The 12,065-nt window shown below is 44.4% G+C and overlaps 1 protein-coding gene across 11 annotated transcripts in view; it reads right to left on the bottom strand.

Moving 5' to 3' along the window:
• LOC124136555 (golgin subfamily A member 4-like) overlaps window positions 1–12,065 on the bottom strand; it is a 187,315-nt gene that overhangs the window by 2,090 nt on the left and 173,160 nt on the right. For all 11 annotated transcript variants that reach the window (XM_048393602.1, XM_048393603.1, XM_048393604.1 and 8 more), the window contains 10 exons: window positions 10,931–11,026; window positions 7,859–8,011; window positions 6,944–7,352; window positions 5,573–5,715; window positions 4,851–4,938; window positions 3,688–3,837; window positions 3,112–3,242; window positions 1,635–1,898; window positions 1,144–1,278; window positions 502–567 (listed from right to left, as the gene is read on the bottom strand). In XM_048393602.1, coding sequence (XP_048249559.1) covers window positions 502–567; window positions 1,144–1,278; window positions 1,635–1,898; window positions 3,112–3,242; window positions 3,688–3,837; window positions 4,851–4,938; window positions 5,573–5,715; window positions 6,944–7,352; window positions 7,859–8,011; window positions 10,931–11,026 — 1,635 coding nt within the window. The remainder of the gene's footprint in view (window positions 1–501; window positions 568–1,143; window positions 1,279–1,634; window positions 1,899–3,111; window positions 3,243–3,687; window positions 3,838–4,850; window positions 4,939–5,572; window positions 5,716–6,943; window positions 7,353–7,858; window positions 8,012–10,930; window positions 11,027–12,065) is intronic.

The raw sequence follows: 12,065 nt of genomic DNA, 5'->3' as shown, positions 1-12,065 counted from the left end.
ATTCAAACCCACAATCATAGGTTTCTGGCGTGCCCAAGGGACGCAACTCTGCACCAATGGATCAGATGGTCAGACTGGAGGACTTGGTGGATAGCGTGAAATGTTGGTCACGATATCGATCACTGAATTGTCTGGTCCAGATATCGATCACTGAATTGTCTGGTCCAGATTAAATACAGGCCCCTGCCAAAAAGCTGGAATATTGCTGAGGGCGGGTTGAACAAAAACAAATCCAAACTTGACCTTGATAAAACAGTACTTGATACACAGGGTGAACACAGGGTGACAAAACCTGACATCTCTGAACACAAGATAACTTCCACAGACCACACATCATCCATCTGTATCCATTACGATAAATACGCTAGAACCATGGCTCATGACATCAACCACAGTTTGCTAGGCCCGGATGAGATTATTCAGTCTGATGACATCGCTGGAGTTCTGATGAATGCAGCTTATAACAAATGATAGCTGTCAGGGCAAAGGTAGGTAACTCACCGGTCTGTGAGGGGGCGGGACTTCTTCGAGGAAACTCGCTGGCACAAGACCTCTCTTGCCACTAATCTGAAACAAACCAAGTACCTCAGATGATCAGATTCCTGTTGAATATGTAACAGAAGCAAAGTGACAAAACCAGAGGCATACCAACTGTGAAGCAAAATATATTTTAAAAACATACATGTATCATTTAAAGTTAACAAACAGAAAAAAACAGAAAATATTAATCAAACGATTATTAATTATTTTTTAACTTTTTCAAAATTTAGGGAAGGCTTGTCCACAAAACAAACAGATAAATTGGTCAGGTCTCTGTAACCATAAATGGTGCACTCAAAAAGGAAGCATAAACAGGATATGAAACAATGAGCATTCTGATTAAATGCAATGTTTTTATACTTACCCCACACTACAGCTACAGCACTGTGTAGCATCAGGTAAGGTAAAACTAACACTTTTAAATGATTTTTATCACATACACTTTCATCGGTGACTTTTTATAACAAGTAATGCACAATAAACTACGCATTGATCTATTTTCAGCATGCACATTTTATGAATATCTATTAAAACTCATTGTACATCAGTACAGTTACAGTGTCTGGGCTAGTTTTTTGAAGTGATACAACAGTGAGTAGTTACCTGGCCATGATAGAAGCCATCAGGCCGGAGTTGACCGAATACTTCGATCACATCTCCTGCCCTGAATGCCAACTCATACCCTGTGTAGTCGTGGGGGGAGTGGTGCCGGGGGTCGTAGTCGTACACGCCCATAAACTGCAAGTACAAACAAGGCTAACATAAAATCACACAACAAACTTCAATTTCTTTCACAATTTTTAGCCATATATGTGTTAAATGAGCAATATATTTGAATATCTAAAAAACAATTTAAGGCAGTAGTCAAGTACAATAAATAATATTTCATAATTTACCAATATTGTATAACCAGCTCTAAAGCCAAAACAAATTGTTTCCAAACTGCAGTTACATTTACATTATTAATCAATGTAAAATATTATTGACATTTTTATAACTTCATTATAGACACATCTTCACAATCACCATCCAAGTCTACCAGAAAGGAAGCATCTTGCACAAGATCCTTATCCTCTGAAGGGTCATTCACTCACCAGTCTCTTCTGTCCCTGGTCATAATGGCGACTGGACAAGATGGAGGACAGATCTGGGTCGGTGGCAGCCTCATTCTCACTTCCCCCACAGCGAGGCAGGTCAGTGGGTTTGTACACTGTCTCCACCAGGGTGGAGGTCTGCCCGGCACTGCTGACTGTCTGCAGGGAGAAGTGCTGGTGCTGGCTCTGGTCGATGTTCTCGACCACAGACTTGGCCAGGTGTGGGCTGGAGGGCTGCTGGCACAGGCGGCCATTCAGGAAGATCTGGGAAATAGAAATCAAGTGAATGTTGTTTAAAGCACCAGTTAGCAATAATTGCCCTATACAGTCAAGTCCCATTAATCCGACATGTTGCATTTGATTATGCCAGATAAACAAGAGTGTCGGATCACCGAAAATGAGCATTATCAAAGTTCGTGATGAACCAATGACAACTACTCGATAGATAATGATACATGTAGGTTGGAATTAAATCATAAAAAATGAAATATTCATATTTTCATTCTGGTAAAGGATTAAATTTTAATTGTTAAGCGAGTATATCTCTACAGCCATTGCAATTTGCAGCCACAAGCCGAGTCATCTCCCATCAAAACAAGGGGCTGTGTACTCATGGCCAGATGACCACGGAGTACGCTGATCACTGTGTCAGATTAACGAGACTGATTAATAAGCCAATCCAGCAATCTGCTGCAAATTAGGTGTGTCAGAGTCGGAGTGCGAGACTGTCGGATTAACAGGTCTAAATAGCACTGATTTAAATGGACCCTGTCATTAGTGTCGGATAAATCTGATTGTCGGATTAACGAGAGACGGATTAATGGGACTGTCAATAAGGTTCTGGGCCAGGCTAAGAGTGAGTGAGTTGGGTTTAACGCCGCTTTTAACACTATTCCAGTTATATTGTGGCGTGTCTGCTTAATGTGGGAGGAAAGTGATGCAGGTCTCAGACGTTTACCACTTCGGTGAAACCCACGAGCACGGGTATGGTGCTGACAAATCTAGAAACATAATCGGGGCGAACCGGGATTCGAACCCGCCAGGCTAAGACATAGCATGAGAAACAATCTAAGCACGATCCACAGAGCCCATCCACCTGATCCAATTCAGTGGTATAAATTCATTACCACATTATCATCCAACTTTTGATTTTTGTACCCATTCTACCCTTGAATACCTACAGTGAAGTCAGAGAGTAAATGTTGTGTGATGCAACAGTCAGAGTGTGTGTGTGTATGTTGTGTGATGCAACAGTCAGTGTGTGTGTGTGTGTGTGTGTGTGTGTGTGTGTGTGTGTGTGTGTGTGTGTGTGTGTGTGTGTGTGTGTGTGTGTGTGTGTGTGTGTGTGTGTGAGAGAAACATTTTCCAGTCCAGTCCTGAGGCCAATCTCAACACTGCCCCCCCCCCTCTTTGCTGACAATCTGGGCCCAATGATGACTCCATATCCTCCATGTATGAGTACCATTGCACATCTCACCCTGTATCCCACAACCTGGGAGTTGTTGCTGCAACCGACTTCATCAAGGTCTGGTGGTATCCATGACAACATGACGCCGGTTTCGCCAACCAGACGCTCCACATGGAACTGTCTTGGAGCTTCAGGTGGACCTGCGTACGGAACAATTTTCAACCTTTAAGTATTGCAGTTCGAGGAGCACCAAGGGGTGAAAAAAAATTCATGTATTATCTATAACATCTGCTTTGTTTAATTATTGATTTAAAGAATTTTTATGAAAATCATGGTCAGTAAGAAGAAAGACACTTAAAAGAACACAGAAAGTTTCTGGTCTAACATATCTCATATATTGTTAACCCAGTCTCTTTGGTCTTGCAATTCAAATATTATCTATCCTACCTTTTTCCGGGTCAAGACATAAGTTTGCATTTGGCAGAATTAAAAGAAGTGCTTTTTATGCAGATTTTAACTTTTTCATTCTCTTCTGTTCTTGTAGACCGCAGACCCGTAAACAAACTTTCCAAAAAGTATCACCTAAGCAACCACCCTCATTTATTTCCACCAATATTGTCACATTGTAAAAGATCATATACTGACCACTCCTCGGGGCGGTCTTGAACATGGGCTTGTGTGAGCGAGTTTGTGCAGACGATGAGGACACCAGGTGTTTGGGTGTCTGGGTGCCATGATGGGCATGGCTACTGGTGGGGGTGGACCGGCTGCTGCTGCTGCTGCTGCTGCTGCCCCCTACAGGATGGAAATGATGAAACTTCAACACATCATTCATCACCATGTGAGTGAGATATCCGAAGTCACCTAGCATCTTGTAATTAATCAACCTACCAACCTCCATCAGGTACAGCGTGCGATTCACGTATAGAGAAGACCTTCATTTACGCTAAACATCCACAAAAGACCCTGCAAAGACCCTGTGAAGACGCAGCGGAGACTCATGACAGCATTAATGTTTTTTTCTGTGAGGATAAGTCACCTAGGCTCTCATAAATATTCAACCAGTTCAATCACATACAATGGGTATCTCTACATACAGTGCAATCACCTTAAGGTTTGTCAATCATAACATCCGGATTTAACCCATAAACAGCTTAACTCATTCTTATTAATGTAGAGTTATCTCCCTTAAAATATATAAAAGGTGGAATGCAATACGGAATGTGATTTACATCAATCTCCGAGACATGACACATAGGTTCTCCATTCGTCACCACTCGCCCCTTTCCGTAACCTGCAAGAAGACTCGTCCCCCCTATTGATGAATGTTATGTGCGAAAATACGACAAACCAATCAGAATGCGCGTATGATTTCACGTTCTTCGTCAAAGAATCCCTCAGAAATAATTTCTGTTTTTACATATGTCTTGCATCTAAAAATATACCCAAGACACAGTTAAATGTGTTCAATCATACTGTATAATTTCGCATGTCCTGATGTGCTTTCAATTGCATCTGAAATATAAATGATATATGGGGAAATATATGTGAACCATTGCGCAACGAGTTGACAATTGTTTTAGGTATGCCCGTTTGCGCTAAGACGGAACCCCGTTGCAAAAATGGCCACGAGTCGCTATTCGGCTTGTCCCGGAATAACACGAGTTGGTCACGGATGATAGGTTCTCATTCAAGTAGAGAACACAAGACAGTGATATTAGTCTATTTAATATACTTCATGTCTTCATGCCGATAATCCCAGACACGAATGTTTTCAAGATTGGGACAGGTCCACACTCTCAACGTACCATGTCTGGGGGAGATGTGAGGAGCCTGCAGCTGATGGTACATCTCGGTCACTCTCTCTGGGCTGTTGTCCTGGTGAGCTGGCTGGTTCTAGCGATGATAGAAACAAGGGATTACTATCGAGGGGATAATACGATTAAAATGGTGTTATGATCTTTCAACACTGGTGAGACTCTGTTGGGATAGATGTACAACTATCAACGGCTTAATACAATTCCAGTGGTATTAGGATACTTGGTATGGAACAGTTCTACTAGTCCAGTCAATCTAGCCATATATAGACCCAACCCACCATAAATTGCAACAGAAACTCAACAAAATCTTTCATTTGACATGTATCATGACACAGTTTAAACAAAAACTTCATCACACATACATGCTTCAGTGTGGCCTTGCCCCCCCTAAAATTTAGGGTCCAATTTGACTTGTTCCACCAGTCCAAATTTGGTAGACTTTGTATGTGTTATACAGAGATAATTTCTGAGTGTCAATCAGTTGAAATCATTTCTCTTGCAATTCATGGTGGGTGCCTTGCCATTTTGACTGTCTAATCTCTACAATGTCAATAATGACACATTGAGTGAAACAATAGCAGGCATACTCCTTATATTCGGATACAGAAAACTTTAAACATATTCAGTCATGAGTTAAATCTTTCACTGCATTTTTTGGAAAAAAACCTGAAAATCAGTGGCAAGAATGTCAGGATTTATTTCACAGTTACCTTCAAATGTTTTAACCTCCTTTCTTTGGGTGTGCCATGGTGTCCGTTAGAACCCAGTCCTGCCGGCTGGAGACATGTGGCAGGCACCAGACCCGCTCGCCCATTACACTCCACCTCATAGTAACCATTCTCATCTATTGGACCTGCAACAGAGGAGTAAGTGAGTGAGTGAGTGAGTTGGGTTTGAAGCTGTTAAACAGTATTTCAGTTATATCATGACATGTCAGCTTCATGTGTGGGAAGAAAGCCTGAAGTGATGAATGTCTGATGATAACTACTTTGGTGACACCCACAAGCACGGCCATGGTGCTAACAAACCTAGAAATAAAACTAGGGAAAATCTGGGAATCGAACCAACACGTGTCTGGCACGCCAGTCGGTTGCAACTCTTTTCCATGAATTGCAGCCTTCTATGACTTGGTCAATCATGTCCCTCATAACAGAAGATTGCCCCTGAACTTCCATTCAGTCAGCAAGATTCAGTAAGACTATGGTGGTTCGTAACTCATCTAGTCATGACAAGGCAAACCTGTCCTTGCTTACACATTCAATGCTCCATGAGGACGGGGCAAGAAGACCCATAATCAACCAGGTCACACGATGCAACCACTTCATCCACAACAGTCTTCTTCCCGGGGCAAGAGAGTTAACTGACTTTAAAAGTCCAGTTTCCACCCTTGCCGAACAAGGCTGGAATTCCTGGGCTCTATCGTAGCGCCACCAGTGGTTATTACGAGTTATGTCCCTTCTAAGCTTCTCCTGTGAACCAATCAGATTTCACCACCCTATCACTTGCATTTGCTTCAAACTAAACAGTGGCGCCCAGTCAAGACGATCTGATCGATAATCAAGGTCTATGTTGTGATAAAACGGGTTTTGATTGGACTATGCATAGACTCGTTAGTCCAGCCAAATGTAACTCCATAATACCAGCCTGGTTCGGCAAGGGTGGAAACTGGACTTTTATAGTCAGTTAACTCTCTTGCCTTGGGAAGATGACAACAGTCAGCTTATGGCAAATATGGGTTACTGAGGACCTGTTCTGGCCTGACTCCTTATATGCAATTATGCAGACTAGGGTGAAAGGAACCTTGTTGCTTCCAGATCGAAAGACAATTTTTTGTTTAGAGTCAAACACAATTCTACTGATTCTTCTTCAGATTCTACTATCTCTTTCAATGTCAAGTCATATTGCAGAGGGACATAGCTTCAATGTATTTACAATGCTGGGCAGGTTTGTTGTAGATGTTTAAGTTCACTGAATTTCTCCCATCTTGAAATCATGAAATTAAGTAACAAAAGTTCTTTCATGAAAATAATCCTATAGACATGCGCTGACACGTAAGCAGGTATCAATTCAAAAGATCTCACCTGTGACCTTGACCTTGTCGCCTTCCTGCAGTCGGAGCTGCAGACTTGGATGACCGGTAGTAGACAAGGCATCTGGAATGCAGTCTGTGATGGCCACAAAGTGACTGGCATCGGGCAGATGTCCATACTTTTCCCTCATACTGTGGACAAGTCCCCCACTGCCCCGAGGACTAAGATTGTTGGCATTGATTGAGCGTTGGAGAATTCCCTGGAATGGTGACCTTCGACCCATCAGGTGGTCAGCTGATTTGGGCCGCCTCTTGTTGGCGGACTCAACACTCCCGATCTCGGTGTCGCTGGATAGATCTCGACTGTCCGACAATGAGGAGGAGGAGGACCACCGCCCAGAATTCCTCTGGTTGCGAATGAAACTGTTGACATCGATCTTTCCTGCCCTTGGACTGTCAGCCTGAGAGAAACAGAAATGACAACATGAGCCAGCTAGAATGTGTGAGAATAATTCGTTATTCCAGTTTTCATCCTTAATATCTGTATTTCTGATATTTATAGTTAAAATCTAGAAACGTTGGCATGTAATTGCAAATTATTTAGAATCCAAAATGATAGTCAATGACTTGACTCTTTAACTCATAAAGTAATGCTTGACTGAATCATTCACACCAAAGTTAATTCAGAAAACAAGGCCATAATTTTGTCAATTTTCAGACTTAAACTAGAAAACTTTAGCCATGTTAGCTTATTTTAACCAATATGTAAGTGAAAAGAGACAATCAAATTTCACATATGAAATACTGCAATTGGTACACTGAATTTTTTTATCAAGATCCCAACAGCAAACTTAAAGGCAAATTGAGCATCTTCAGGAATGTTTCTGTGAAGTGCATGGTGATGCTTGCATTGTAACTGAAATAGGCAATGCTGCAATCGAGAATGAACACAGACAAAGGTACAGACCCGATTGGCCTGTGTGTAGGGGGAGAGAGGGCGGTAGTACTCCTCGTTCTCAGTGTCCTGCTCAAACTGTTCCAGTTCCTCCAGAACCGACGCCAGGTTCTCTGCAGTCTGGCACCGCTTCAACTCCTCTGCGAGCCGATGTATCAAAGCATCCTGCAATAAGCAGGGAGAGGTTAGTAAGGGCAACAAGTAGTCATCTCATATAGATTGTCATATTTGTTTGTTTATTTTTTAGCGCTGCACTCAGCAATATTCCAGCTAAATGATGGCAGCTGGAAAATAATCAAGTCTGGACCAGACAATTCAATAACTGACATCATACAAGTTAAACTTGTTGACAACAACAACCTTTTGTTAGTCAGGGTCACTTTTTAAAGCAATCATAGCGCAATGACTTTTGCAGGTAAAGGTTAAGGTTTTATGATAGTTGTAGTGCTAAGATCTCTCTGTGACATGGGCCACAAGGAACATGGAGAATTTCACTCAAATCAATTATAGTGATACGTATCATATAGGGACTTAAGTATTGCTTTACATATACTATCATGCCTTAGGATTTGTGATATGTATGATGTGTAGTAGGTTTATCCAGCCTCCCTAATGCTGCCCAGGTAAGATGTCCCCTCTGTTCCCCAGACCTGTGTATAGAGCCACCCTAACGCTGCCCAGGTAAGATGTCCCCTCTGTTCCCCAGACCTGTGTATAGAGCCACCCTAACTCTGCCCAGGTAAGATGTCCCCTCTGTTCCCCAGACCTGTGTATAGAGCCACCCTAACGCTGCCCAGGTAAGATGTCCCCTCTGTTCCCCAGACCTGTGTATAGAGCCACCCTAACGCTGCCCAGGTAAGATGTCCCCTCTGTTCCCCAGACCAGTGTATAGAGCCACCCTTACACTACCCAGGTAAGATGTCCCCTCTGTTCCACAGACCTGTGTATAGAGCCACCCTAACGCTGCCCAGGTAAGATGTCCCCTCTGTTCCCCAGACCTGTGTATAGAGCCACCCTAACGCTGCCCAGGTAAGATGTCCCCTCTGTTCCCCAGACCTGTGTATAGAGCCACCCTAACACTGCCCAGGTAAGGTGCTTCCACTGTTCCCCAGACCTGTGTATAGAGCCACCCTAACACTGCCAAGGTAAGATGTCCCCTCTGTTCCCCAGGCCAGTGTATAGAGCCACCCTAACGCTGCCCAGGTAAGATGTCCCCTCTGTTCCCCAGACCTGTGTATAGAGCCACCCTAACGCTGCCCAGGTAAGATGTCCCCTCTGTTCCCCAGACCTGTGTATAGAGCCACCCTAACACTGCCCAGGTAAGATGTCCCCTCTGTTCCCCAGGCCAGTGTATAGAGCCACCCTAATGCTGCCCAGGTAAGATGTCCACTCTGTTCCCCAGACTTGTGTATAGAGCCACCCTAACACTGCCCAGGTAAGATGTCCCCTCTGTTCCCCAGACCAGTGTATAGAGCCACCCTAACACTGCCCAGGTAAGATGTCCCCTCTGTTCCCCAGACCTGTGTACAGAGCCACCCTAACACTGCCCAGGTAAGATGTCCCCTCTGTCCCCAAAACCTGTGTATAGAGCCACCCTAACGCTGCCAAGGTAAGATGTCCCCTCTGTTCCACAGACCTGTGTATAGAGCCACCCTAACGCTGCCCAGGTAAGATGCTTCCACTGTTCCCCAGACCTGTGTATAGAGCCACCCTAACACTGCCCAGGTAAGATGTCCCCTCTGTCCCCCAGACCTGTGTATAGAGCCACCCTAACGCTGCCCAGGTAAGATGTCCCCTCTGTCCCCCAGACCAGTGTATAGAGCCACCCTAACGCTTCCCAGGTAAGATGTCCCCTCTGTTCCACAGACCTGTGTATAGAGCGACCCTAACGCTGCCCAGGTAAGATGTCCACTCTGTTCCCCAGACCAGTGTATAGAGCCACCCTTACACTACCCAGGTAAGATGTCCCCTCTGTTCCCCAGACCTGTGTATAGAGCCACCCTAACGCTGCCCAGGTAAGATGTCACCTCTGTTCCACAGACCTGTGTATAGAGCCACCCTAACACTGCCCAGGTAAGATGTCCCCTCTGTCCCCCAGACCTGTGTATAGAGCCACCCTAACACTGCCCAGGTAAGATGCTTCCACTGTTCCACAGACCTGTGTATAGAGCCACCCTAACGCTGCCCAGGTAAGATGCTTCCACTGTTCCCCAGACCTGTGTATAGAGCCACCCTAACACTGCCCAGGTAAGATGTCCCTTCTGTTCCCCAGACCTGCGTATAGAGCCACCCTAACACTGCCCAGGTAAGATGCTTCCACTGTTCCCCAGACCTGTGTATAGAGCCACCCTAACACTGCCCAGGTAAGATGTCCCTTCTGTTCCCCAGACCTGTGTATAGAGCCACCCTAACACTGCCCAGGTAAGATGCTTCCACTGTTCCCCAGACCTGTGTATAGAGCCACCCTAACGCTGCCCAGGTAAGATGCTTCCACTGTTCCCCAGACCTGTGTATAGAGCCACCCTAACACTGCCCAGGTAAGATGCTTCCACTGTTCCCCAGACCTGTGTATAGAGCCACCCTAACACTGCCCAGGTAAGATGCTTCCACTGTTCCCCAGACCTGTGTATAGAGCCACCCTAACACTGCCCAGGTAAGATGCTTCCACTGTTCCCCAGACCTGTGTATAGAGCCACCCTAACGCTGCCCAGGTAAGATGCTTCCACTGTTCCCCAGACCTGTGTATAGAGCCACCCTAACACTGCCCAGGTAAGGTGCTTCCACTGTTCCCCAGACCTGTGTATAGAGCCACCCTAACACTGCCCAGGTAAGGTGCTTCCACTGTTCCCCAGACCTGTATAGAGCCACCTTAACGCTGCCCAGGTAAGATGTCCCCTCTGTTCCCAGACCTGTGTATAGAGCCACCCTAACACTGCCCAGGTAAGGTGCTTCCACTGTTCCCCAGACCCGTATAGAGCCACCCTAACACTGCCAAGGTAAGATGTCCCCTCTGTTCCCAGACCTGTGTATAGAGCCACCCTAACACTGCCCAGGTAAGGTGCTTCCACTGTTCCCCAGACCTACCTTCTCCCTGCACTTCCTGCTGAGCCGGGTAACCTGGGCCTTGAGTGGGGAGATGGCCATCACAGCCTTGTTCTTCAGTCTTTCCACCTCCTCATACTGTTGGACAAATAGCACCATTGTAGTGGGAACATAGAGGTGGATCCACAATTGAGGAAACATGCAAGTTTGGATCCAGCATTTTTAAAAGGGAGGGGTCCAAAATATCAAAATCCTCTCTCAGATAATGTTACTGCCTACAACATACAACATTTGGTTTGACTCCCTGAACCCCGCCTCTAGATCTGCCTATCACATGGGAGGGCGGACACTACCCAAATAATGAGGTAAACACCGCTTCTTTGAATTCTTCAGTTATGAAGTTAACAATCAGGTAGAAAATAGTAGAAATTATCAACTTCTGTCGTACAAAAAAATCAGCATTCCATTTAGCCACAATCAATTATTATTTGATTTTTTTATAAACATACATAAAATCTAAGGCAGGAACCATATCATGCTTTGTATTATCATTTTTTTTAAGAAAAAGGCCTCTGTGTGCATTTATGTTGACAGATGTGATGTACATGAAGGATCAATGTTTGGTAGGTGAGTGAGTGAGTGAGTTGGGTTTAACGCCGCTTTTAACAGTATTCCAGTTATATTGCGACGTGTCAGCTTAATGTGGGAGGAAAGCCCGAAGTGATGCAGGTCTCAGACCTTTACCATTTCGGTGAAACCCACGAGCACGGGTATGGTGCTGACAAACCTAGAAACATAATTGCGGCGAACCGGACAGATGTGATGTACATGAAGGAGCAATGTTTGGTAGGACTATATATACTACCCAAAGGAAGTTAAAGAACACACAATTCTTTCATATCACTATAGCTAATCTGTCATGAAATAACTATAATAATATGAAAGAATCGGGTGTTTTTCTAAATTCTTTAGTATATATGGTGTAAAGAAGTAAAGGATCAAGGCAACACACAGCCATTTTCTTCGGTTGTATATGAACTTGGGGACAAAACAATCATGGGAGGTAGACTTGAGGTAAAAATCTAATAAATTATTTATCATGGGTATCATGGCCGCGTAGACTCCACATTATTAACATGCTTAGATTTATTTATCATGGCCGTATCTACTCCACTTT

This window comes from Haliotis rufescens, unplaced genomic scaffold, assembly GCF_023055435.1.
Source record: "Haliotis rufescens isolate VD_foot unplaced genomic scaffold, xgHalRufe1.0.p SCAF_12, whole genome shotgun sequence".
NCBI classification, from domain to species: Eukaryota; Metazoa; Mollusca; class Gastropoda; order Lepetellida; family Haliotidae; genus Haliotis; species Haliotis rufescens.
The sequence above is the reverse complement of the archived record's forward strand: the minus strand, read 5'-3'. Positions and strand labels throughout refer to the sequence as shown.